General features: G+C 48.6%; 1 protein-coding gene across 3 annotated transcripts in view; it reads left to right on the top strand.

The window, feature by feature from the left end:
* NLRP9 (NLR family pyrin domain containing 9) overlaps positions 1-25,530 on the top strand; it is a 72,276-nt gene extending 46,746 nt beyond the window's left edge. For 2 of the 3 annotated variants that reach the window (XM_089319711.1, XM_089319712.1), the window contains 7 exons: positions 460-621; positions 1,776-1,943; positions 20,211-20,381; positions 22,416-22,586; positions 23,504-23,674; positions 24,041-24,211; positions 25,251-25,530. In XM_089319711.1, coding sequence (XP_089175837.1) covers positions 460-621; positions 1,776-1,943; positions 20,211-20,381; positions 22,416-22,586; positions 23,504-23,674; positions 24,041-24,211; positions 25,251-25,383 — 1,147 coding nt within the window. In that variant the 3' untranslated portion in view covers positions 25,384-25,530. The remainder of the gene's footprint in view (positions 1-459; positions 622-1,775; positions 1,944-20,210; positions 20,382-22,415; positions 22,587-23,503; positions 23,675-24,040; positions 24,212-25,250) is intronic. The other variant, XM_089319713.1, reaches the window with a different exon arrangement.
* The last annotated feature ends 728 nt before the right edge of the window (positions 25,531-26,258 follow it).

Here is a 26,258-nt window from a genome sequence, read left to right on the forward strand (position 1 = left end):
GCCTCAGAATCAGCCCTTAAGGCATACGGATCTGGCTGAAAAGCCCATGAGAGTATTTCAGGCATGGAAAGCCAAGATAATCTGGAAAAAAAAAAAAACTAAATGAAAGATCTCTGAGATCCCAGTGGAAAGAAGGGGCCATCAAAGAAGGAGGTACCTTTCTCTGAAGGGAGGAGAGAACTTCCACTTTGACTAAGGGGGATGAATGAGGTGGAACAGCTTCTTCAGGGCCACATAGCCAACAAGCAGTTCAGCCACGATTTCAGTGCAGCTCCTCTTGCCTGGGGGTCCATCTTCCTTAACACTACGCCACACTCACTGACTTCACCTGGCTGAACTCCTCCCCCTGCACGTGGGCATTGGTCACCTCTGAGAGGTCTGGGGCATTGTCTGCCTGTCCTGAGGATGTCGCGCATGGAACTCAGCCGCTGGGGAGTCACGGGTTTTCTTTTCCCAAAGTCACAGTAAGAAGCTCGCCTACTGGAGGGACCTTTGCTCCGTGTTCAGCACCAGCAAGAAATTTGAGTTGTTAGATATGGACAACTGTAAGCTTGATGATGCTTCCTTGACAATTCTTTGGAAAGCTCTGGCCCATCCCACATGCAAGATCCAAGCCTTGGCGTAAGTTTGATCTCGGCCTGCTCCCAGATCCTATCAGTAGTAGTATTATTTGGTTACAGATATCACGTGTATAATGGCTGGCCAGTGTATTTGTGCAGAAAAACAGTTCACATAGCAAGCCTGAGACTGCTGTCCCCAGGAAGGGATGCTTGCCAGGCCAGCCATTGAATGGTAGAGAACTTGACTTTGGGCCGGCGCCGCGGCTCACTAGGCTAATCCTCCGCCTAGCGGCGCCAGCACACCGGGTTCTAGTCCCGGTCGGGGCGCCGGATTCTGTCCCGGTTGCCCCTCTTCCAGGCCAGCTCTCTGCTGTGGCCAGGGAGTGCAGTGGAGGATGGCCCAGGTGCTTGGGCCCTGCACCCCATGGGAGACCAGGAAAAGCACCCGGCTCCTGGCTTCTGCCATCGGATCAGCGCGATGCGCCGGCCGCAGCGCGCCGGCCGTGGCGGCCATTGGAGGGTGAACCAACGGCAAAGGAAGACCTTTCTCTCTGTCTCTCTCTCTCACTGTCCACTCTGCCTGTCAAAAAAAAATAAAAAAAAAAAAAAGAACTTGACTTTGGGGAGAATTCCTGCCTCCCTAGCTGCACTAGGGTGGGCAAGTTTGGAATGTGGGCACATACCAGGCAGAGGTACCTCTGTGACTACTCCCAGGTTTAACAAAGGGCTTGGCCTCTGAGCCTCTGAGTTCTCCCACGAGTTGCAGTTGGTGCTGGAGGAATCAGTCGAGTCCTGGTCACTCTACAGAGAGAGGCCCTTGGAAGCTTGTACCTGGTTTGCTCTGGGTTTGTTTTTCCCCGTGTGCCTTTCGTGCGGTATTAACTGAACTATGTGCGTGTCTGGTGTAAGTGAGGCCCTGTGCCAGATCGAAGAACATGGAGAGGTACAGGCATGGTTTACCCTGAACCCGAGGGATCTCGGTGTAATACAAGACCTGCCTGACCCGCTCCCTTCACGCTGCCTGTGGGTATGCAGATGCGCCAACAAGCAGCTGTAAGCACCTGGATCCTGTCTGGTGTCTGAAGAGCTCAATGGACAATAATTGGCCAGGAGTCAGCAGGATTCCACAACCCATAAGCAGGAGGAGGGAAGAACAGAGTGGGTGTGGCTTTGTTCGGACCTCCTTGCTTGACTGCACTCCGTTGGGTTTTACAGGTTTAATTTTATGTCCAACTTTGGAAACGGCGTAGACTTCAGTACCAAAATGCTTCTTCACCCTCACCTGAAGTACCTGAATCTGTACCGTACGAATGTCTCCTCCATTGGGGTCAGGTACCTGTGCGAGATGCTGAAGAAGCCCAAGTGCAACTTGGAAGTGCTGATGTAAGTGATAAAAGTGCCTGGGCCGCGCATGCTGAGCGTCAGGTTGGTCTGGGCGTGGACACTGCCGTTAGAATGTGCCCCCTAGGCCGGCCCTGTGGCTCACTAGGCTAATCCTCCACCTTGTGGCGCACACCGGGTTCTAGTCCCGGTCGGGGCACTGGATTCTGTCCCGGTTGCCCCTCTTCCAGGCCAGCTCTCTGCTGTGGCCAGGGAGTGCAGTGGAGGATGGCCCAAGTGCTTGTGCCCTGCACCCCATGGGAGACCAGGAAAAGCACCTGGCTCCTGCCATCACATCAGCGCAGTGCGCCGGCCGCGGCGGCCATTGTGAGGTGAACCAATGGCAAAGGAAGACCTTTCTCTCTGTTTCTCTCTCTCACTGTCCACTCTGCCTGTCAAAAAAAAAAATGTGCCTCTCTCCTCTCCTGGGAGTCGTTCTACCTGCCTTCACTTCGTATGTTTTGCATCTTGGCAGTCTCGGAATCCCCAGACCCCAGGTGAGGTGGGTATAGGTTGAAAGTGACAAGGGTAGGACTCAATCGTGGATACTTGGTCGCTCGAAATTTTGCAGCTTTGGGGCAAACCGTTGCATTCTTGATGGATTTCAGTTTGCTGTTGGGTAGAATGACAGGTTTTTCTGTAGCTCAGCAGTTCTCTCAACAGCGGGCAGGTGTGTCCCTAAGGGGATGCTGATATCTGGAGATTTTTTTATAGAAAGATTTACTTATTTGAAAGACGGGAGAGGCAGATCTTTGATCTGCTTCCATTTGGGTTCACTCCTCAAATGGACACAATGGCCAGAGCTGGGCCAATCCAAAGTCAGGAGCCAGGAGCTTCTTCTGAGTCTCCCATGTGGGTGCAAGGACCCAGGGACTTGGGCCATCTTCTGCTGCTTTCCCAGGTGCACTAACAGGGAGCTGGATTGGAAGTGGACCAGCTGGGACTTGAACCAGTGCTCATAGGGGATACCAGCACTGCTGGCGGCAGCTTCGCCTGCTAAGACACAGTGCCGGCCCGTGGAGATGCATTGATGGTCACAGATGCCTGGTGAAGGTTCTCCTGGAATCCAGTAGGTGGAGCCCCAGCATCTGAAGAACATCCCACAATGCACAGGGAAGCCCCCACAACAGAGTGAGCCAGCCCCAATGTCACCAGTGCCAAGATGGCAACAGCTGTGCCAGCCCATGAAGTGCTCTGAGGGCCGAGTTGAGTGTGCTATGAGCCATCCTCATCACTGGGGTGACTCGATCATGGTGAATGCTGGTGGTCTGCGTGCCGCTGAGGTGAGCGTGATGGTGAATAGTTGAATGTCTCTCATGCACTGTTGGGTTTCATTTGCTGCATTGTCCTGCAAACATCTGCATCCGTGTTCATCAAGGATACTGGTTAGCAGCTTGCTTTTGATTAGGACTTTGTCTAGTTTTGGTATCTGGGTGCTGCTGACTGCGTAGAATTTGGAAGAATTCTTTCCTCTTCTATCATGTTGAAATAGTTTAAGAAGCATTTGTGTTCATTCGTAAGATGTTAAGTAGAATTCGGCAACTGAAGCCTCCTGGTAGTGGGCTTGGCCCTGGTCCTCCTCTGGTTTTGATGGATTTAGTCCTACAGCACTCCTCAAGCTCGAATTTCACTTCAATCTGCCAGTTGGAGTGTTTCTCAGAAGAAACTGAGCCGGTGCCTACCCAGGGGCGTTCTACACAGTGTTCTGCACGGTGCCTACACAGCCTGGGCCTGTGATAGTTTCCGACTCCTGGTACAGGGCTCCGATGCTGGATGACACCTGGAGCCCACAGCCCACTGGGAACAGCGTAGCTCGCCCTGCTGAGGTGGCACTGAGGCCAGCCACTGCTGGTGGTAGCTAGTACGCTGGACTGATCGACACAGAGGTCCACTTGGTTCTGAAGCGGATCTGGAGGCTAGCCTGGGATCTGCTCGACAGTGGAGGTTACTGGCACTGAGTCCTAAAATGGCCCTGTGACTTCTTCCTGTCTGCCAAAGCTTGCAGGAGGAGTAATTGAAGCAGCCCCTCAGCTACCTGGGCAGGCACCAGGTGGGTCATGCCTGGCCCTCATGGTCACTAGGCCCCGTGCACTCTTGGGGTGCACACAGTTGCCATGTGAGGATGGTGGTGACACACGCCATTCCACATCCATTCTACCAGCTCCGTGTTTTCCCCTAGTACTGGGCAAGTCCAGAGACTGACAACAGGCATTTGCCTAGGGACAGGAACCAGTGAGGTCTGCCCCATGTTGGGCTGAGTCCCAAGACACAGCCCTGTGGCTCCTGACTGTCTGCCCAAGTTTGGGGGAGAGTGATAAGGACAGCTTCTCACTACCCAGACTGGCACCAGGCTTGGTGACACTGGGGTCCTAGAGTCACCAGGCCCCATGAAGTCCCATGGGGTGCACAGCAGGACCACCTGAGATCGACGGTGACTCATGCCAAAATTTGTCCCAGTGGACCGCAGATCCCCGGGTGATGGGCAAGTCTAGAGGCTCTGAGAACCAACTTGCGGTCAGAAGCCTTGGGCTCCATCAGGTTCTGGGTCTCCAGTGGGTGAGTGGCCGAGCTCCAAGGCATGGGCCTGAGCCCCTCCCCCTGCCCTACTCTGCATGTCGGGGTCTTGCTCCCGTTTTTGCCAGTAGTTGGGAGAGGAGGAGTAGATGCTGCCTGGCTGTGTCACCAGATTCTCTGTCTGCAACTTGGAGCCTGGGGCTGGAAGCCTGAGTCCAACTCAGTCTTGATGCTGTGGGCCTGAAGGTGGGATTCAAGTTGCTGTCCCCCCACCCCAAGTGGGAGTTGTCTTAGTCCACATTGTGCTCCCTGGAGCTGGGGGAGGGGTGACCTGGCAATGCCTTCCTTCCTGTCTTCCCCAGTGTAGCTTTCCTTACTGTGCTGCCAGAGGAGGCCGTGTGGTCTCTGACCTGGCATCTGTGACTGGTGAGGTGAGCTGGTGCGTGAATGGATGCTCATCGGTGTCTCTGTGTGTGGGGGGGGGGGGTGGTTATGGCACGTCTTACTCAGCTGCTGTCCTGGTCTCTACTCCCTATAAATGACTTTAAAATCCAAATTATTTTTAGTATGTTTTCTTTTTTAATAAGTTTTAAGAGATACAAATTTCATAAGTACAACTGTAAGAATATAGTTATTCTTCCCACCATACCCACCCTCCCACCCACACTCAGACAACTCCTCCCTCTCCCATTCCCAGTCCCATTCGCCATTAAGATTCATTTCCAATTAACTTTGTACACTGAAGACCAACTGCACACTAATATTTCAACAATTCACACGCATACACACAAACACAACAGTTTGAGAACTACTTTTACAGTTAAGTCTCATAATACAACTCATTGAGGACAGAGGTACTGCATAGAGAGTTAGTGCACAGTGACTCCTGTTAATTTAACAGTTAACAGTCTTATGTATGCTGTCAGTGACCACCCAAGGCGCCTGACATGAGCTGCCTAGGCTATGGAAGACTTTGAATCCACAATCTCCATCAGTGTTTAGGCAAGGTCATAAGCAAAGTGGAACTTCTCTCCTCCCTTCAGAGAAAAGTACATCCTTCTTTGACCACTTCTTCTTTCCACTGGATCTCACCCACAGAGATTTTCATGGAGAACATCCATTTTTTGCCACAGTGTCCAAGCTTTCCATGCCTGAGATGCTCTCATGGACTTTTCAGCCAGACCAGGGACTTAAGGGCTGATTCTGAGGTCAGAGTGTTACTTAAAGTGATTGTCATTCTATGAGTCTGCTGTGTGGACTGCTTCCCATGTTGGAACATTCACTCCTTTATAATTCTATCTCTTAGTACCAGGTACTTGATCCTATCTATATGTTCACTTTAACACTTAATATGATCACTTTAACAATTAAGATGGAATTTTACAACCAAGTTTAATGGAATTTGGGGGTCCCGTGACAAATTTTTAAACTGGACCCTTAGAAGTAAGTCCATAGAAATGTATGCCAAGCTATACAGCTTTACAGTTACAAACTTCCTCCTCCCTCTTATTCCCACTCTTATTTTTTACTGAGATCTATTTTCAATTCAGTTGCTTTTATATACATATGATTAACTCTATGTTAAGTGGAGTTCAACAAATAGTATGAAGAAAAAAACGAAAAAACAAAACTCTTCCTTGACAATCAATGCAAGAGCAGCTCAAGTCATACCTTCTCAAAGTGTCAGTTTCACTTCTAAGGATTTCCTTTTAGGTGCTCCACTAGTTAACACAGATCAAGGAGAACATACGGTATTTGTCTCTTTGGGACTGCCTTATTTCACGAAGTATGATGTTTTCCGGATTCATCCATTTTGTTGCAAATAACCAGATTTCTTTTAACTGCTGTGTAGTATTCCATAGAGTACATAGCCCATAATTTCTTTACAGTCTTCCATTGATGAGCATTTAGGTTTATTCCATGTCTAAGCTATTGTGAATTGAGCTGCAGTAAACATGAAGGTACAGATAACTTTTATTTGCTGATGTCATTTCCCTTGGGTAAATTCTGAGGAGTGGGATGGCTGGGTCATGTGGTAGGACTAGATTCAGATTGCTGAGGAATCTCCAGACTGACTTCCATAGTGGCTTTACCAGTTTGCATTCCCACCAGCAGTGGGTTAGTGTCCCTTTTTCCCCACATCCTCTCCAGCATCTGTGAGCTGATTTCTGTATGAAAGCTACTCTTACCGGGGTGAGGTGAAACCTCATTGTGGTTTTGATTTGCCTTTCCCTGATTGCTAGTGATCCTGAACATTTTTTCATGTGCCTGTTGGCCATTTGGATTTCCTCTTTTGAAAAATATCTAAGTCCTTTGCCCATCTCAACTGGGTTGTTTTGTTGTTGAATTTCTTGCTCTTTGTACATTTTGGTTATTAATCCTTTATCAGTTGCATGGATTACAAATAATTTCTCTGTCGGTTGCCTCTTCACTTTGAGTTTCTTTTGCTGTACGGAAACTTCTCAATTTGTAATTCCATTTGTTAATTTTGGTTTTGATTGGCTGCGCTTCTGTGGTCTTTTCCAAGATTTTGCCTGTGCCTATATCTTGCAGGGTTTCCCCAATGTTCTCTAATAATTTGATGGTGTCAGGTCATAGATTCAGATCTTTAATCCATGTTGAGTGGATTTTTGTGCAAGGTGTGAGGTAGAGGTCTTGTTTGATGCTTCTGCATGTGGAAACCCAGTTTTCCCTGCACTGTCTGTTGAATAGACTGACCTTGCTCCAGGGATTGGTTTTGGCTTTTTGGCCAAATATAATTTGGTTTTGGGTTTGGATGTTTGAATTGATTTTTGGTGTTTCTGTTGTTCCATTGGTCTATCTACCTCTTTTTGTACCAGTACCAGGCCGTTTTGATTATAACTGCCTTGTAGTATGTCTTGAAATCTGGTATTGTGATGCCTCTGGCTTTGTTTTTGTTGTGTAGTATTGCTTTAGCTATTTGAGGTCTCCTATGCCTCCATATGAATTTCAGCATCAATTTTTCTAGATCTTACAAGAATATCTTTGGTATTTTGACTGGTATCTCATTGAATCTGTAAGTAGCTTTTGGAAGAAAGGACATTTTGATATTTTCAATCCATGAACATGGAAGATTTTTCCATTTTTCTGTATCTTCTATTTAATATTTTGTAATTTTCATCGTAGAGATCTTTGACATCATTGGTTAAGTTTATTCCAAGGTATTCGATTGTTTTTGTAGCTATTGTGAATGGGATTGATCTTAGAAGTTCTTCCTCAGCCATGGCATTGTCTGTGTATACAAAGGCTGTTGATTTTTGTGCATTGATTTTATATCCTGCTACTTTGCCAAAATCTTCTATGAGGTCCAATAGTCTCTTAGTAGAGTTCTTTGGGTCCCCTAAATAATCATGTCATCTGCAAAGAGGGATAGTTTGAGTTCTTCCTTCCCAATTTGTATCCCTTTAATTTCTTTTTCTTGCCTAATAGCTCTAGCTAGAACTTCCAGAACTATATTGAATAGCAATGGTGAGAGTGGGCATCTATTTGGTACCAGAGCTCAGTGGGAATGCTTCCAACTTTTCACCATTCAATATGATGCGGGCCGTGGGTTTGTCCTAAATTGCCTTGATTGTATTGAGGAATGTTCCTTCTATACCCAGTTTGCTTAGAGTTTTCATCATGAAAGGGTATTGTATTTTATCAAATGCTTTCTCTGCATCTATTGAGATAATCATATGGTTTTTGTTCAGCAGTTTGTTAATGTTATGCACTACATTGATTTGCAAATGTTGAACCATCCCTGCATACCAGGGATAAATCCCACTTGGTCTGGGTGGATGATCTTCTGATGTGGTGTTGGATTCGACTGGTTAGAATTTTGTTGGACTTCTGCATCTATGTTCATCAGGGAAAATGGTCTGTAATTCTTTCTGTTGCATCTTTTTCAGGTTTAGGAATTAAGGTGATGCTGGCTTCATAGAATTTGGGAGGATTCTCTCCTTTTGAATTGTTTTGAGTAACTTGATAAGAATTGGAATAGTTCTTTAAATGTCTGGTAGAATTCAGTGAAACCATCTGGTCCTGAGCTTTTCTTTGGAGGGCTTTTATTATTCAGTTTTTGTCTGTTATGGATCTGTTTAGGTTTTCTATGTCTTCATGGCTCAATTTAGGTAGGTTATAGCCGGCGCCGTGGCTCAATAGGCTAGTCCTCCGCCTTGCGGCGCCGGCACACCGGGTTCTAGTCCCGGTTGGGGCGCCGGATTCTGTCCCGGTTGCCCCTCTTCCAGGCCAGCTCTCTGCTATGGCCAGGGAGTGCAGTGGAGGATGGCCCAGGTGCTTGGGCCCTGCACCCCATGGGAGACCAGGAAAAGCACCTGGCTCCTGGCTCCTGCCAGGATCAGCGCGGTGCGCCGGCTGCAGCGGCGGCCATTGGAGGGTGAACCAGCGGCAAAGGAAGACCTTTCTCTCTCTGTCTCTCTCTCACTGTCCACTCTGCCTGTCAAAAAAAAAAAAAAAATTTAGGTAGGTTGTATGTGTCCAGGAATCTGTCCATTTTTTTCTAGGTTTTCCAGTTTTGTCTCCTTCAGCTCTTCGTAGCAATTTCTGATGATTTTTATTTCTGTGGTGTCTGTTTCTATTTCATCATCTCTAATTTTATTGATTTGGGTATTCTCTATCACTTTGGTTAGTTGGACTAATGGTGTCAATTTTTTTTTTTTCAAAAAACAGCTGTTTTGCTGATCTTTTTTTTTATTCAATTTTGTTTTCGATTTTAATCACTACTTTTCTCCTAGTTTTGGTTTGCTATTGTTTTTCTTGATCCCTGAGATGCATTGATAGCTCATTTATTTAGTGCCTTTCCAATTTCTTGATGCAGGTATCAATTGCTATAGACTTTCCTTTTAACACTGCTTTTACTGTGTCCCATAAACTTTGATCTATTATGTTGTCATCTTCATTTGCAGAAAGTTTTTTATTTCTCTTTTGATTTCTTCTATGACCCCTGTCCATTTGGGAGCACGTTATTCAGTCTCCATGTGTTTGCATATGCTCTAGGGATTCCTGGGTTGGATTCCAGCTTCATTCCATTGTGGTCTAAGAAGATGCATGGTGTGATTTTGATTTTTTTTTTAATTTGTTGAGACTTGTTTTATGGCCTAGTATGTGGTCAATCCTAGAGAATGTTCCAGGCACTGGTGAGAAGGATGTGTATTCTGCAACTGTAGGATGTAAAGTTCTGTAGCTATCTGTTAGGTCCATTTGGTGTATAGTGTCAATGAACTCTGCTGTTTGCTTGCTGATTTTCTGTCTGATCTGTCCATTGCTGAAAGTGGGGTATTGAAGTCTCCCATTACTATTGTATTTGAGTCTGTGTCTCCCTTTAGATCCCTTAACATTTCTTTTAAATAGCCAGGTGCCCCATGATTTGCACATATACATTTATAGTACTCACATCTTCCTGTTGAATTCATCCCTCAATCATTACACAGTGCTGCTCTTTGTCTCTCTTAACAGGTTTTGTGTTAAAGTCTATTTTTGTCTGATATTAGGATGGCCACACCAGCTCTTTTCTTGGTTTCTGTTGGCATGGAACATCTTTTTCCATACTTTCATTTTCAGTCTGGGTGCATCTTTGGTGAGATGTGTTTCTTGTAGGCAGCAAATACATGGGCTTTATTTTTTAATCCATTCAGCCAGTCTGAATTTCATCTGGAGAGTTGAGACCATTAACATTCAAGGTGACAATTGATAAGTAATGATTTTGCCCTGCAACTTTTCCAAAAATATTCCTATTTTTTACTTTGTTTTTCCTTTGAACTTTGAGATTTTCTTCCTTTGCCTTCTTTCATAGTGATGACAATGTTTCTGTGTTTCTGTGTGCAGCACATCCTTAAGCATCTTGTGCAGGGCTAGATGGATGGTGACAAATTCTTTTAATTTGTGTTTGTCACCGAAGGTCTTTATTTCCCCTTCATTCATAAATGAGAGCTTTGCAGGGTATAGTATTCTGGGATGACAGGTTTTTTTTTCTCTTAATACTTGGAATATTCTCTCCTAGCCTGTAGGGTTTCTGATGAGAAGTACTGAGTTTAATTGGAGATCCTCTGAGTAATCTGGCACTTCTCTAATGCACATTTTGGAATCTTTTGTTTTACTGTGAGTTTTATTACAATGTGTTGTGGTGAAGATCTTTTCTGGTCGTGTCTATTAGGAGTTCTTTGTGCTTCCTGTACTTGGATGTCCCTTTCTTTCTCCAAATTAGGGAAGTTTTCTGCTATTGTTTCACTAAAAAGGCCTTCTAATTCTCTTTGCATGCCTTCAAGAACCCCTAGAACCTATATTCTGGGTCGTTTGATAGTATCCTGTAGACTCCTCCCAACAGTGTTCCAGCTTTCTAATTTCCTCTTCTGGTTTGTGCAATTTCTTGATCTTTGTCTTTTTTTTTTAACTTTTATTTAATGAATATAAATTTCCAAAGTACGATTTATGGATTACAATGGCTTCCCCCCATACCGTCCCTCCCACCCACAACCCTCCCCTTTCCCACTCCCTCTCCCCTTCCATTCACATCAAGATTCATTTTCGATTATCTTAATATACAGAAGATCAGCTTAGTATACCTTAAGTAAGGATTTCAACAGTTTGCTCCCACACAGAAACATAAAGTGAAAAATAATAGATGATTTTTTTTAAATGATGATGAAATCAGATCAGACCTATTGTCATGTTTAATCCCAGTGAGAGTCAAGTTGGGAATTGATAATTTCTTTTTTTTTTTACAGAAGATCAGTTTAGTGTACATTAAGTAAAGATTTCAATCGTTTGCACCCCCATCGAAACACAAAGTGAAATATATTGTTTGAGTACTCGTTATAGCATTAAATCTCAATGCACAGCACATTAAGGACAGAGGTCCTACATGAGGAGTAAGTGCACAGTGACTCCTGTTGTTGACTTTACCAATTGACACTCCTGTCTATGGCATCAGGATCTACGGCCATACCACCCTGAACGCGCCCGATCTCGTCTGATCTTTGTCTTCTAAGTTGGATATTATTTCTCCTGTTTTACTGATTCTGTTGTTAAGGCTTTCCGCTGCATTTTTCGTTTGTTCTATTGAATTCTTCATTTTGATTTCTCTTTAAGATCTCAATTTCATGGGAGAAATTCTTTCATGTCCTGTATGGATTTCAGTAGTTCATGTATGTGCTTCTGATTACGTCCATGTAATCTTATCAATTTTTGAGTTCCATTTCTTGCATTTCTTCCATCTCATCTTCACAATCTAGTATTGAAGTATTGTGTTCTTTTGAGGATGTCATGTTGTCTTCTTGTTTCTTAGATTGGTGCATTTGTTGTTCAGCATTTGTGGAGATACCCATTGGTTTGTTTTTTGCTGTGGTAACCTTTATCTTTGTACTATGCCTCTGTAGATGTGTGGACTGTCTGCTCTCAGTGAATATCTAGAGGCTAGTAGGTGTGGCCAGGGAGCTCTGTTCAGTTCTCTAGTGTGAAGGGTGTGTCTAAGGTGACGACCCAGGTTTGGCGTGGTAAATCTTTTTAATTAGAAGGGAGGTATATTCTGTTCAGCTGAGATCCTCTCATCAAAGGAGATGAGTACCTGAGCGCTGGCCCCAGTGGGTATAATATTCATCAGCTCTTCCCAAGGACCACACAAAGGCTATGTGCAGTCCTCAGTATAAGTTCAGATTCCGCAGCAATGTCCCTCACCAGGTAGCCAGGAAGCCCTGAGCGTGTGGAGTCTCCCACTGTGACTGCCCAAAATCCTGGCCACATCATGAGTCCTCCCACACAGCCTCAGTCACATTCACGGTCCCAGCACAGAAGCCTCCCACAGTCCCCAGCCCCCTTGAGTTCTCCCCACCAGAATTAGGAGTCTCCACTAGGCTGATGGCTGGGCACAGACATGAGCTGGTGCAGCTGTTAAGTATATCTAAAATGGCGCCCGCTCTGTCGGCTCCTTACAGGATGCTGTTGTAAAGTGATAGGGGAGAGGGTGATGTCTTTTCTTTTCCTCTGCTTTGCCAGGTACACTGGGCTCCAAGCTGGGTTTCCTCTAGGCTCTTCCTGCAGCTGTAGTGCTGGTGGCTTGGCCTGCTGTGGTCTAAGTTAAGCTGTTTCCAACACTGGTGCATCGGCTCTTGGCTGCTGGAGTCCCGAGCCGTGGGTGCCCATGCCCTCCACGTAGATCCATTGTGTCTCTCTAATTTGCACAGTTTCCTCTGCCATTTTCTCCTAACTCTTCCCTGAGACTGCACTCTACCCCCTTTTTAAAACTGTCTTCCCCTAGACTAGAGCAGTAAGCTCCCTCCCTACTCCACCATCTTGAAACTCCTCAGTGTGTTTTCTAAACCCAAAACTAATAGCAGAAATGTAGTTCAGGGGGAATGCTTGTGAATTTGAGCCAAAATGTCTTGAAGAAATACCAGGTAGAGAAGTAGTATAGAACGTTCAAGGAAAATGAAGTGGGACCATTGGGCTCATCACACAGACCAGACCAAGGGGGATCCTGCCATCTTGGTCACCCACAAGGGAAGTTGGTGGAGCTACTCCAGGCCCTGACTCCTCAGTGGGAATGGAACACAGTGTCGCATACTACCAAGACCCAAGTACAGCATAACTTCCTGCATTCCCTGGGGGGCCTGGCCCTGTACTTGTCTCCGCTACTTCTTGAGTCTGCAGGCCAAAAGCTGTCAATTACTGTTGAAGGTTGAGGGAAGCTGTCATGGAGGGAATATACCAGAATGTTAGAGAACGCTGGCAGACAAGAAGTGAGCAAGCAGGAAATGAATGCAGACACTTGCAGAGCCTGGATTACAGACTCAGATCTCTGTCAGGAGTTCAACAACCCCAAAGCAAGCAAGGAAGCAAGTGGTAGATTCCAACCTCAGGAGCAGGATTGTGGCCTCCACATGCTGCATGTTCTCGGGTTGATTTGATAGTCAAGAATTTCATTTTTCTTAATATGATTTTTTAAAAATGCTGTGTGAAGTATCCCAGTGGAAAAAATTTACAAAATTCCCTGGACCCTCACTTCCGACCACCCTAGCCTTCCCCAGACATAACTGTTGCTTGTTTCGTTTTGTTTCTTTCCCTGTAGGTGTTATCTCACAGTTGTTAGGTATATATAGCCCAGTTGCCATTTCTAAAAGCTAACTCAGCATTAATTTTAAAGTACTTTATTTTGGTTTAGATGACTAAAACCTGATCATGGGTATCATTTTGTACTTTACATTTACAGTATCTGTTCTGTTGGACTGCCTGCTGTATTTCTCCTTTGTGATATTTAGAGAATTTTTATACAAAACCAAAATCTTATAAGTGGAGCATGAGTTTGAGAGAAATCTATTAGGCGTTCATGTGTCGTCTTGATTTTGCTGCATGGCATTGCGATACGTCATTATACCATGATTGACGTAACGGTTCTATTGAATATTGGACCATTCCTAGTAGCTGGCTGTTATCGCTAAGAGAAATAGTCAAGGTCTGTAAGCCGGTTAATACACAGCTCATTCGGGGCAATATGTAGATAACCTCAGCCCCGTAGACAAAAGCCCGATGACTTGTATACAGTGTGGGAAGTGTTCCAAAGTGGTCAGATTCCAGTCGGAGTGGATGTATTCCACGACAGTAAATCTTCCTTTAACATTATTCAGTGAAATTACATTTGGCTGGGCCCAAAAAGGCAGGCATTGGGTAAACAGGGTGAGTTCATCACAGGTTGGAGATTCTCGTTTTTAGAGCATGGTTGGTTACAGCTGTCCTCAGAGATAGAAGATGCTGAAAAAGAAAAGAAAGGTGGTCAGTTTCAAGAAGGACGCATCTGGAAATAGGTGCATAGAGGAACGAAGCCCAAAGGATCCTGCAAGTCTGCTGATACACAATGATGTGCACATTTCCCGAGTTAACCCGACCTCATCGACAAGATGAACGCCTCTGCGATGCTTCCCAGACAGACCGTGGTGGATGGCTCTCTGGAATTCTTCGCAGCTCTGACAGGCAGCGGGTTCTCTTGTTAATATAATTGCTTTTGTCAAGAAAGACAATCCGAGTATCATTGATCCAGGGCTCTTAGAATGGAGCTTGGAGGTCTCTGGAACCATCACGGCAAAAATACTTGAGCTAAGCCACATCCACGGTGGAGCTACTGAACCGGACTTGTGAACTGAGCCAGACCGCGGATTCGGAAATGTAACTCGGTAGCTCTGGCGATTGTCAGGGGGCTCGTTCCCATTGTTTGCTGAGAACGTGGGTAATCCCTGTCCTGGAACTCCCAACACACCTCCTGAGGAACAAGAGGTGGAATTCGCAACCCTCTTGAACCTAAGTCTATAAAAACAGCCCCGTCTCCCAAAGCCTTGACACACACTTTCAAGGCTGCTTGAGCTTGGAGGCTTCCAGATAACCATCCCAAAAGCCCCAGAGAAACACGACTCCGCTGTCCTCGTGAGGTGCGTCTGACCTCCGTCGACATTCTGATTGTGCTTGGGTCCTGGATAACCAGTCGCCCACTTCTCCTGAGTGTGGACCTGCAAGTGGGGTTTTTGATGTACGTGGAATGTGTGTGCCATTTTCATAGGTAGTAAAAGGCTTTGCTGCGACTTTACCAGTTGATACTCCCACAAAGTGCACAACTGTTCACTTGCACCCCAAACTTGCCAGCTTGTGGGGTTGAGTTTCGAAATCCTGGCCATCCTGGCTGAGACAGCTAGGTGGGTGGATTAAAGTGCCTTTTTGTGTGTTTGACTGTTGGACTCCCAACACCAGTTGGATGTGCCTCTTGGACCCATTGATGGATTGGGTTGTCTTTTAATAGGTTTATGGGTGCTCTTTTACATCCTGCAAATAGTCTCTCTGTGGCTAGTTTGGTTTTGGGATTTTTTTGTTTGTTTTTCCCCCACATCCTTAATGTCTTTGGATAGGAAAAGGCTCATGACCAAAACTGGTTTCTCGGAGCCGGCGTTTTGGCACAGTGGACTAAGCCTCTGCCTGCACTGCCGGCATCCCATGTGGGCACCAGTTCAAGTCCTGGCTGCTGCACTTGAAATCTCGCTCTCTGCTATGGCCTGGGAAAGCGGTAGAAGATGGCCCAAGTCCTTGGACCCCTGACCCATGTGGGAGACCCAGAGGAAGCCCCCAGCTTCAGATTGGCCCAGCTCTGACCGTCGCAGCCATTTGGGGTGCGAACGAGTGGATGGAAGATCTCTCTGCCTCTCAAAATCTTTTTTCAAAAACTGAATTCTTAATTTTATGCTTCATGCCTTTCCTAAGAAATTATTTTCAAGCTCAAAGTCACAAGGATAGCCCGTGTTTTTCTAGAACTTGTAGCACACAGAACTGGGGCTCTGCTCTACGTGGAATGTTTCCTTGTGCTGTGACATGGAGCCGCCATTCCCCCATTGGAACACAGGATGCTGGCAAAGACACTGCCAACAAGACGACCTCGGGTATAGATTTGAAAATGCCAGTGTCTGGATTCCAGTTTTGAAGATGCCCCACACACATCAGAAAATTACAAGCTGTCAGGATTCTCTCTTCTTTTAAACTGTCAAGACAGAATTCTCAGATTCTGGCTCACGTACGTTGTTCCAAATTCAGGCATCAGTATTTTGTTCCGTGAAAGGTAATGTGTCTTTGGCCACTTGTACATTTATTTTCATTGTGTTTTCTGCCTATGTTTATCTTAAAATTGAGCTTCCTACATTTGTGGGTTCATGTTTGCGTAAGATCCTGAGTATGTTTTTCCTTATATGCTAAACATTATTTCTTAAACATTTTCTAATTGGCTTTTTTTAAATTTTTTTGACAGGCAGAGTGGACAGTGAGAGAGAGAGACAGAGAAAGGTCTTCCTTTGCCTTTGGTTCACCCTCCAATGGCTGCCGCGGCCGGCGCACTGTGGCCAGCTCACTGCGCTGATCCGATGGCAGGAGCCAGGTGCTTCTCCTGGTCTCCCATGGGGTGCAGGGCCCAAGCACTTGGGCCATCCTCCACTGCACTCCTTGGCCACAGCAGAGAGCTGGCCTGGAAGAGGGGCAACCGGGACAGAATCCGGCACCCCGACCGGGACTAGAACCCGGTGTGCCGGCGCCACAAGGCGGAGGATTAGCCTAGGGAGCCGCGGCGCCGGCCTCTAATTGTCTTTTAGTCTCAGAACAGAATTGAAGCCGGCGCCGCGGCTCACTAGGCTAATCCTCCGCCTAGCGGCGCCAGCACACCGGGTTCTAGTCCCGGTCGGGGCGCCGGATTCTGTCCCGGTTGCCCCTCTTCCAGGCCAGCCCTCTGCTGTGGCCAGGGAGTGCAGTGGAGGATGGCCCAGGTGCTTGGGCCCTGCACCCCATGGGAGACCAGGAAAAGCACCTGGCTCCTGGCTCCTGCCATCGGATCAGCGCGGTGCGCCGGCCGCAGTGCGCCAGCCGCGGCGGCCATTGGAGGGTGAACAACGGCAAAAGGAAGACCTTTCTCTCTGTCTCTCTGTCTCTCACTGTCCACTCTGCCTGTCACAAAAAAAAAAAAAAAAAAAAAAAAAAAATGAACCCTATTGGGGGCCGGGGGGAGGGTGAGTCTTTGAAATAGAAAATGTATTATGAAGAAAACTATGGATAGAACTCAGATTTTTTTTTCCAAAAAATAAACTTTTAATTCGGTTTTTCCATGACCTTTTTGAAGTCCACTCCTACTTTGTAAATTTGAAGGATGAGATCTGTGAGCCTTATCAGGAAGGGGAAGCACTCGGGTATCACAATATCCACAGGCATTGACCTTGGAGCAGGATGGAGAGGAGTGGGGAGGCAGCTGTGGAATGAGGACACACAGATGTGGCCTGACACCCAGTGGGACTTGAGGGACCTGGGTACCTGCCACTTGTGAGCTGCAGGAGGTACAGGGCAGGGCTACTGACACTGAGAATAAGAAATGCACGTATTCGGTCCTTGGCCCAGAACTCCAAGAACTTTTTTTAAGATTCATTTGAAAGTCAGAGTTACAGAGGGACAGGGAGAGGGAGCGATCTTCCGTCCACTGGTTCACTCCCCAGTTGGCCACACCGGCCAGAGCTGCACCCATCTGAAGCCAGAAGATTTTTCTGGGTCTCTCACGTGGGTGCAGGGACCCAAGGACTTCAGCCACCTACTTGGGCTTCCTCAGGCCAAAGTAGAGAGCTGGATGGGAAATGGAACAGCTGGGACTTGAACCAGCGCCCATATGGGATGCTGCTTCTACAGGTGGCAGCTTTACCTGCTATGCCAGAGTGCCAGCCCCCCTAAAAACTTTTGATTTCACAAGTACTAGAGATGGAATATTTTGCTGTAATATTTGGTCTCTGACCCTGGTTACTGACACGGAACTAGCAAATCCTTTGGCATTGTGTGGGTTGACAGGAGACTCTGGAGGTTTCTGTTGGCTTTGTTACTGGAGAACAACCTTAGTGGTGGTTTTTTACAAATACACTGGCGATTCCTGCGCTGCCGCCTGCATGGGGCGCAGTCCTGAGCTGCAGGTCTGCACACTCCTTTGTAGCTGGTCCCGTGGGTTCTTTGACCCGCCTTGACTGTTGGCTGTGACCCCTGTGATATGCTCAGAGCAAACACACCACCTATTCCAGCGTGACTTTGTCGAATGCCCACTGCTGGGCGTGCCTTCCCCCAGCTCTTGTTTAAACGCATGACACACTCTGCAGCCTGGCGTGTCGTCCTTGCCCGGGGGCGTGGTCACCTCTGCATCACCCCAGTCTCAGTGGGTGTGCTGCCAAAGCAAGCGCAGGATCGTGTGTTGAGTGGAGAACGCTTGCTGGGCTCTTAGATGGAAACTGGTTACCAGAAGGACCAAACCATGAAGTCCTCTCCGATCCTCATGGAAGGAAGAGGGGCGGGAAGTGGGGTGAACACTCAACCAGGCCTGTTTGACCAATCTTCCATAGAATTCTCCAATGAAAAGTCTGGGCAGCTCCAGATCCTCTGTCCTCCTCTGAGACGGCAGCTCCTGGGCTTGGCTGTGTCCCAGACCCACCCTGTTCCTCACTGCATCAGGCTGCTTCTCTGTGCTCATCCCATCACTTACTAGTGAGCCAAACTCGTAAACGCGCTTCTCGAGCTCCAGGATCCACTCAAGGAAATCCATCACACTGAGGAAGGGGTCATGGGAACCCACAGACCTCAAGCCGGTGGTCAGAAGCACAGGCAATCAGAATCAGCCCTTAAGGCATTCTGGTCTGGCTGAAAAGCCCATGAAAGCATGTCGGGCATGGAAAGCCAAGACACTGTGGCCAAAAAATGACCTACATGAAGGACCTCAGTGGGTGAGACCCCAGTGGAAAGAAGGGGCCATCAAAGATGCACTTTCCTCTAAAGGGAAGAGAGAACTTCGACCTGGCTTATGGCCCTGTCTAAATACCGATGGAGACTGGATTCAAAAGGCTTCCGTAGCCTTGGCAGCTCACGACAAGAGCCTCGGGTGATCACTAACATCATACATAAGTGTTGTTATTAAATTAACAGCAGGAGTCACTGTGCACTAACTCCCCATGTAGGACCTCTGTTTTCACAATTTATACTATGAGAATTAACAGTAAAACTGGGTCTCAAACAGTTGTGTATATGCAAATTCTTGATATCTTTCTTAGTATAGAGTTGGTCTTCTCTGTGTAAGGTAATTGGAAATGAATGTTAATGGACAATGGGAATGGGAGGTGGGGTGGGAATGGGGGTTGGAGGGTGGGTTTGGTGGGCAGAACCACTATATCCTTAAAGTTGTACTTAAGAAATTTGTGGCCGGCGCCGCGGCTCACTAGGCTAATCCTCCGCCTAGCGGCGCTGGCACACCGGGTTCTAGTCCCGGTCGGGGCGCCAGATTCTGTCCCGGTTGCCCCTCTTCCAGGCCAGCTCTTTGCTGTGGCCAGGGAGTGCAGTGGAGGATGGCCCAAGTGCTTGGGCCCTGCACCCCATGGGAGACCAGGATAAGCACCTGGCTCCTGCCGTCGGATCGGCGCGGTGCGCCAGCCACAGCGTGGCGGCCATTGGAGGGTGAACCAACGGCAAAGGAAGACCTTTCTCTCTGTCTCTCTCTCTCTCACTATCCACTCTGCCTGTCAAAAAAAAATTTGTACTCATTAAATAAAAGGTTTCTTTGGCGGGGAGAGCACAGGCAAAACAGCCTAGGAAAAGAAAGTGGCATCCGAGTGGGAGCTGTCTTGTGGCGCAGATGCTGGATTGCAGTCTGTCTACAATCAAGGACGACGGTGCTAGGATCGAGGTACACTGCAGGACAGCCATCCAGTGCGATCTGGAAACCGCTAGGTCTGCAGGGGAGATCCTCACCCGGACATGGCTGAGCTGGGGTGAGGACTGTGTAGAGTTACATACTGAGTGTGTGCGCAGGATTCAGATGGCACTTCCTGTCTGTTACAGCATTATTGACAACACGTCATTTGACGTCACAAGTCCCAGATGTGCCTTGGTTGTAGGATATGGAGCAGCATCCTGGCCCTTGCCTACCAGATGCCAATAGCAAGCCTCCCACTGTGATGACCAAAAAATGTCTCCAGGCCCTTCAGAAGGTCTCCCCCAGGGCAAAATGACTCCTGGTTGGGCATCACTGTCGTAAACACTTGGCTTGCTTCAGTGGAAAGCTGTAAATGCTAAACGAGGAGAGCCGTGGGGTGAAGGTTGCGTGCTTGCATGGGTTAGCAGGTGCAGGAGTGGAAGCATGCGTCTTGGCTCTGTGACCGAGCTGCGTAGCCCATCAGTCACCTCCCCTTACCTGTGTGTCACGTGTAGGTTGGGCAAATGTGACATCAAAGAGGACCACTGCGATGACATCGCCAGTGTCCTCGTCTGCAACAGCAAGCTGAAGTGTCTGTCCTTGGTGGAAAACCCCCTGAACAACACGGGTGTGATGATACTGTGCAAGGGGCTGAAGCGGCCAGAGTGCGTCCTGGAGTCGCTGATGTGAGTAGCTCTGGGGACTGTGCCTCGATCCGCCCCGCATGCGGGAGGCTGCAGCAGACCAGGGAGTGTGTGGTTGAGCTGCGCCACATCTCTGTGCCTCCCCTGGCTTGGCAGGGACAGAGTTCGTGCAAATATGAAAGCCCTGTGAGATGGCATTCAGGGTGTGCAGGACTAGACTAATCTGGACCTGAATGCGTCTCAGCTGTTGTGGAGGGGGGCGCTGTCCCTGGAGGGGTGCTGGAGTAGGGCAGAGCACAGAAGAAAAGAATTCATTGGAGTCTTTGCTGGAACAGACTTGAGATATTCTAAGGCCGTCCCTGGGTTCCTCTGTGTCTTCCCTCCCCTCGAATTGATGCTAGAATGAGAGAGCTGCCGCCTGTGCTGGGGGCAGCTGGTCAGGACAGCGGCAGAGCTGATCCTCTGTTGGTCCAAACGGGCCACACTGGAAACCTTCTTGAAGTCCAAGAAAAGGCTGCAGTGCCCTAAGACGGGGTCCTGCATAAGCAGCCTGGTCCTGAGCCATCTGGAAGCAGAACTCCAGCCCGTGAGCTGTGCACACGCTGTGCATGCGTGTGTTCACGGCATCGTATGCTGAGGTGCATCAGAGGCGGGCTGGGATATGAAGGGTGACTGACTGTTGAGACTGTCAGACAACCAGTACAGGGTGAGTACCTTCATCCAGAATTCTGGGACCACAAGTACCTCACTTTGGGATGTGTTCAGATCCTGGCACACTTGCATGGGCATACTAAGTATGGTGGGGGATCCAGAGCTACAAACACGGATTCGTGTTCCCTGCATGCCTTGTACACGTAGCCTGAAGATAACTAGGCAGGTTTTCAGTGCACCTGCATTCTGACGGACATGCTGCATGAGGTCAGGAATGGAATTTTCCAGTTCTGTGGCTGTGCCAGTGTTCGAAGTTTCAAGGTTGGGAGGACTTCAGATTTTGGATTTTCAAAATGGGGATGTGCAACCTGTAGTAAAATTCCTTGAAGATTAAACGTTGAAATGAAAGAGGCTGGCGCCACGGTTCACTAGGCTAATCCTCCGCCTGTGGCGCCGGCACACCAGGTTCTAGTCCTGGTCGGGGCACCGGATTCTGTCCCGGTTGCCTCTCTTCCAGGCCAGCTCTCTGCTGTGGCCAGGGAGTGCAGTGGAGGATGGCCCAAGTGCTTGGGCCCTGCACCCCATGGGAGACCAGGAGAAGCACCTGGCTCCTGCCATCAGATCAGCGTGGTGTGCCGGCCGCGGCGGCCATTGGAGGATGAACCAACGGCAAAAGGAAGACCTTTCTCTCTGTCTCCCTCACTGTCCACTCTGCCTGTGGAAAAAAGAAAAGAAAAAGAAATAGAAACCCTTAACACATGAGTTGGCAGGTTAGTGAAAGAATGACATGAGAAACATTGAGCTATTAAAACACCTGCTGAGACCACAAATAGAATTCAAGTGTACCCAGAAATGAGAATTAAAATGATCTACATTGAGCTAAAGGGTTGTTTAAAACGCATCTAGCCGGTTTTGTTTTTAGACTTGGATCTTTATCAAACAAAAAGGCTGTGAAAGCAATGTCATAACTTAAAATGCAAAAGTGTTCAAGACAATACCATTTTCAACAAACTCATAAAACTCAGATAAACACTTAGCCAGGACTCTGAACATGGACAAATTTATATAAAGATTGGATATATTAGTTGGAGTGTTTAGCAAACTCAGTGGCAAGCTTGAATAAGTTGTGTTAATAGATTAGAATTTACAGAATAGGACTGTACATGGATTTCATGCACAACTAGACTTTAGCACGTGAAAGAATTGATCTGTAACTCGGTATACATTAAAAAGGAAGAATGTAAAGGATACAAGTGTGGCTAATCGGAGCTACAGAATAGTGTAGCCATTGAAACCATCATCCTAACACCTCCATTGTCCTGAGCGACAGCGTGCAAGGGACGAGGGGAGAGCCGTGCTGTGGCGCCCTGAGGGTGTGGCCGCGCACAGCTTCGTGGGCTGACAAACCCATGTGTGTCTCTGCAGACTGAACTGCTGCTGCCTCACCAGTGTCTCCTGTGACTACTTCTCCAAGGCCCTCCTGTGCAACAGGACCCTGTCCCTGCTGGACCTGGGCTCAAATATGCTGGAGGACACGGGGGTGGCGACTCTGTGCGAGGTGCTAAAGCACCAGAACTGCACCCTCAAGGAGCTGTGGTAGGTGTGGCCCTGGAGCCTCCGCGTCGGCGTTTCTGGTGTTGGCACTGGGAGGGAGACCGGGCGAGTGCTGTGGTCCCAACTCCAGACTGTGATGTGGAATCCTCGTAGACCCCGCAGGGTCTCCCTTGTCCCCCGTCCTGAGCGCCCTTGGCTGGGTGAGCTTGCTCAGGAGGGTGAGTGTGCACAGGGGATGGAGCTGGCCAGCTGGAGTTACACAGGGGGAGAGCTGTGCTCAGAGACTGGCCCCTGGTGTGGTCAGTCAACGCCAGGAGGCACAGCATGGAGGACGCCCAGTCCTCACACTGCCACCTGGGCGCTGCCCTGGATCCAGAAAACATTCCCACAGCCCTGCCCCCAAGACACCTGTTCTGCAGAGGGTCACGGACATGTGTGCTTACAGCGTGCACACCGGGGCAAGCAGATTGTGGTGTCTAACTACTACCGTTTTGACTCCGGTCCTTCTCTGCTGCCCGGTGCTGGGCTGCATCTGTTAGAAGCCAGCTGCACCTCTCGGCCTGGTGTCTCTGTATCCATCTGCACACGGGCAGGTGATGAGGAGGTTGGAGAGTCGTGCCTGCCGGCTCTGCACAGGGACTGGGAAATGGTGTCACAGGACAGTCACGGGAGCCCCCAACAAAAGGCGAGATTGGAAGGGAGTGACCGTGGAGAAAAGTGATAGCAGCAGCCCCCAAGGGGAGCGGGCAGGCCACCGAAGGACCCAGGGAGCCTGGGTGCCAGCGCAGAGCAGGGTGGCGAGCAGCGGAAAGCCTGCATCTTCAACGCCCCCACCCTGCCAGGAGCACGTGGGCTTTCCTGCCCCAGGGGACCAAGTGAAAGCAAGCCGTGAAGACGGCTCTGGGAGTCTGTTTGTCTTTAACCCCATCCCTCCCCGACCCTCCCCCTCCCCCCCACAGGTTGGTGGGCTGCTACCTCACTGCCGATTGCTGTAAGGATATTGTGGCAACTCTCATTTGCAATGAAAGTCTAAAGACCCTGAAACTGGGCAACAACGAGATACAGGATGCCGGCGTGAGGCAGCTGTGTGAAGCCCTGAGGCACCCCAACTTCCGGTTACAGCGTCTGGGGTGCGTCCCCGCTGGTCTGTGTGTGGAAGGGCACCTGTTTCTGGAGGAGGGGGAGTGGGGGCCTTGATAGGGCTGACGGGAAGCAGGGTTTGAGAGAACGTGTCTGGGGCACTCTGAAGATGAACGCACTATCCCCTGGGACTAGGGTCTCGGTGCTGTGGGCATCCGGGGCTGGATTGTGCTGGGTGGGCCTGGTGGGGCAGGACGGTTCAGCAGCCCCGGCCCCTATCTGAGTGGCCAGTAGCACCCTTTGGTTAGGTGAAGTGTCTAGCCATGGCGCCACGCCTCTCCCCGGTTGAACAGCTGCATGGAGCAGAGCCTCCTGCTAAGACGGGAAGGGGCAGGTGCAGCCGCTCTGCCTTGCAGCCTGGAAATGTGTCAGCTCACCACGGCCTGTGTTGAAGACCTCGCCTCGGCTCTCATCACCTGCAAGTCCCTGAAAGGCCTGAACCTCGACGGGATCATGTTGGACCACGATGGGGTGGTGAAGCTGTGCGAGGCCCTGACCCACGTGGACTGTGTCCTGGAGCTGCTTGGGTGAGTGGGTGCTGTGTCGCTGGGGGGTGCGTGACCTTGGTGAGGGCAGTTGCCTGTCCATCTTGCTCGACCTCAGCTGGAGGTTGCTTTGGTGTAGACATGGTCCTGTGCAACACCCTAGCCTCTCCAGACCCCTGGGGCATCTGCCCCCACCCCCCAGTGTCATCTCCCACTGGTATGCACTCGCACCAGCTGTTACGGGAGAACCTGTTGGCCATAGTGCATCAGAAAATGAAAGGTAACTTAAGCATCTTCCCTACCTGGAAAAACCCAAGGATAACAAAATGCACCTTTCTAGATGCCCATCAATGCGGGGTTGTGATCTACCAACTCCTTGAAGGAACCTCCTACAAGGAAGTCAAAGAGTTTGTGGAAAATGGAATGAAAAGATGTTTGGTGCTAGCCTTTTAAATCCATTTTTCACATACTTTTTGAAATACTCACCTGGGTGTGAATGTGAGACAAAGACAACACGGTGAGTGGCAGTTTTTCTCTCAAATCCACTGTCTCAAGCTGGCCTGTCACTCGTGAACCTCAGTCTTTAGAAGTCATAACCTAATAGAGATCTAACCCGGAGCCCAGAACCAAGGGAAAATGCAGCCTCGTCACTGTAAAGTAGAACAGGACGTATAAGTAACTTTACAGACAACCCGTGTTCTTGAGGGGGGCTCAGCGGACAATTAGGACAACAGTGATCAAAGTACTCACAGGTAAACTTGTGTATCTCACAAAAAACTAGGTATGGTAGAGCAGACGAATGTATTGGTTTATTAAACGAGTCCTTTTACATAAGATGGACTTTACCCAGACATCATTCTTCATAAATACACATAAGGCTTGGCATAAAAGCACTGGACACCTGAAAGTTGTCACTTTTATACGATTTCTATCTGTTCCCAAGTCTTACGGATCCATGCTTTGTGTGAACTGGGGGGTTCTTATCCTGTAGGAGAGACTCATGTCTATATTTAGGGAATGAAGGCAGGCATCGGGCTCTAGGAAGGCTGATCGTTGTGTTAAAACAAAACTCTGTTCCCAGGCTGGACAAAACTGCATACGGTAAAGAAAGCTGGCGGCTGCTCTCAGCTGCAGAAGAGAGAAAGCCCGACCTGACGATACAACACGAACCGTGGGCCGCGGAGGAGAACAAGATGAAGGGGGTGGCCCTCTGAGGGGGCCCAGCGCTCTCCCTCATCCAAAGTGCATGTCCTGGCAGGGGGGACTGCTCCTCCACAGCACGGGATTGTGGGTATGCGCTGTGGGCTTTGGCTCTGCCTTCCATTCCCACACTATTTGCAGTATTTAGGAAATACACTGAATGTATGTTGAACATGTTGGAAGGTCTGGCTTCATTCCCTTAGTGGATATCTTGGGAACAGGATCGTCTGATATCCACAGTATCTAGATACTAGAAACACATATCCTGCACTTCTGCCTGCCCTTTAGAATACGCCACTATCATTACCTTTTCCAGATGAGTTTAATTCACCACTTCACTGTCACAATAGTTACCCTGTCCTTGGCTATCTTAAATGTGTTGCTATTCACATCCATTCCAAGTACAGGGTACTACCAAAAGAAATCCTAGTATCCAGACTGCAAGCAGTGGAGAAACCTTGCATTTGTAGTTGCAAAAGTAAAAATGGGAGGTTCTAAGGTGGCGGAAGGGAGGTGCTCTGGGCTCCCCTCGCCACTAGGAGATGGCACAGGGAGGAGAAACCCGAGAATGAGCTGAGCTGCCACTCCTACAACTCCCTCACACACACCCCACTGCAAGTGCCTAGCTCTAGTCACAGGAGAGTTCCCCAGGCCTCATGAGAATCCACCATACCCCAGAACAGCCACTGATAGTCAGGTCTATCCTTCCAGGCCTGGGAGGGGCCTCGCCCTGCCTCCTGGGCAGAGGAACGGATGTGCGGTACCAAGCCTGCAGCTGCGGGCGTGGAAATGGGCTCCCCGTGCTGCACAGCCCCTGAGAAGTCCCAGCACCACCTCTCCCAGTCGCTGTACTCCATCCAGCTGCTCCTGGTGTTGCCACGGTTGGAGA

Source organism: Oryctolagus cuniculus, chromosome 18, assembly GCF_051225735.1.
Source record: "Oryctolagus cuniculus isolate XC-2025 breed Fujian yellow rabbit chromosome 18, ASM5122573v1, whole genome shotgun sequence".
In the NCBI taxonomy this organism is placed as follows: domain Eukaryota; kingdom Metazoa; phylum Chordata; class Mammalia; order Lagomorpha; family Leporidae; genus Oryctolagus; species Oryctolagus cuniculus.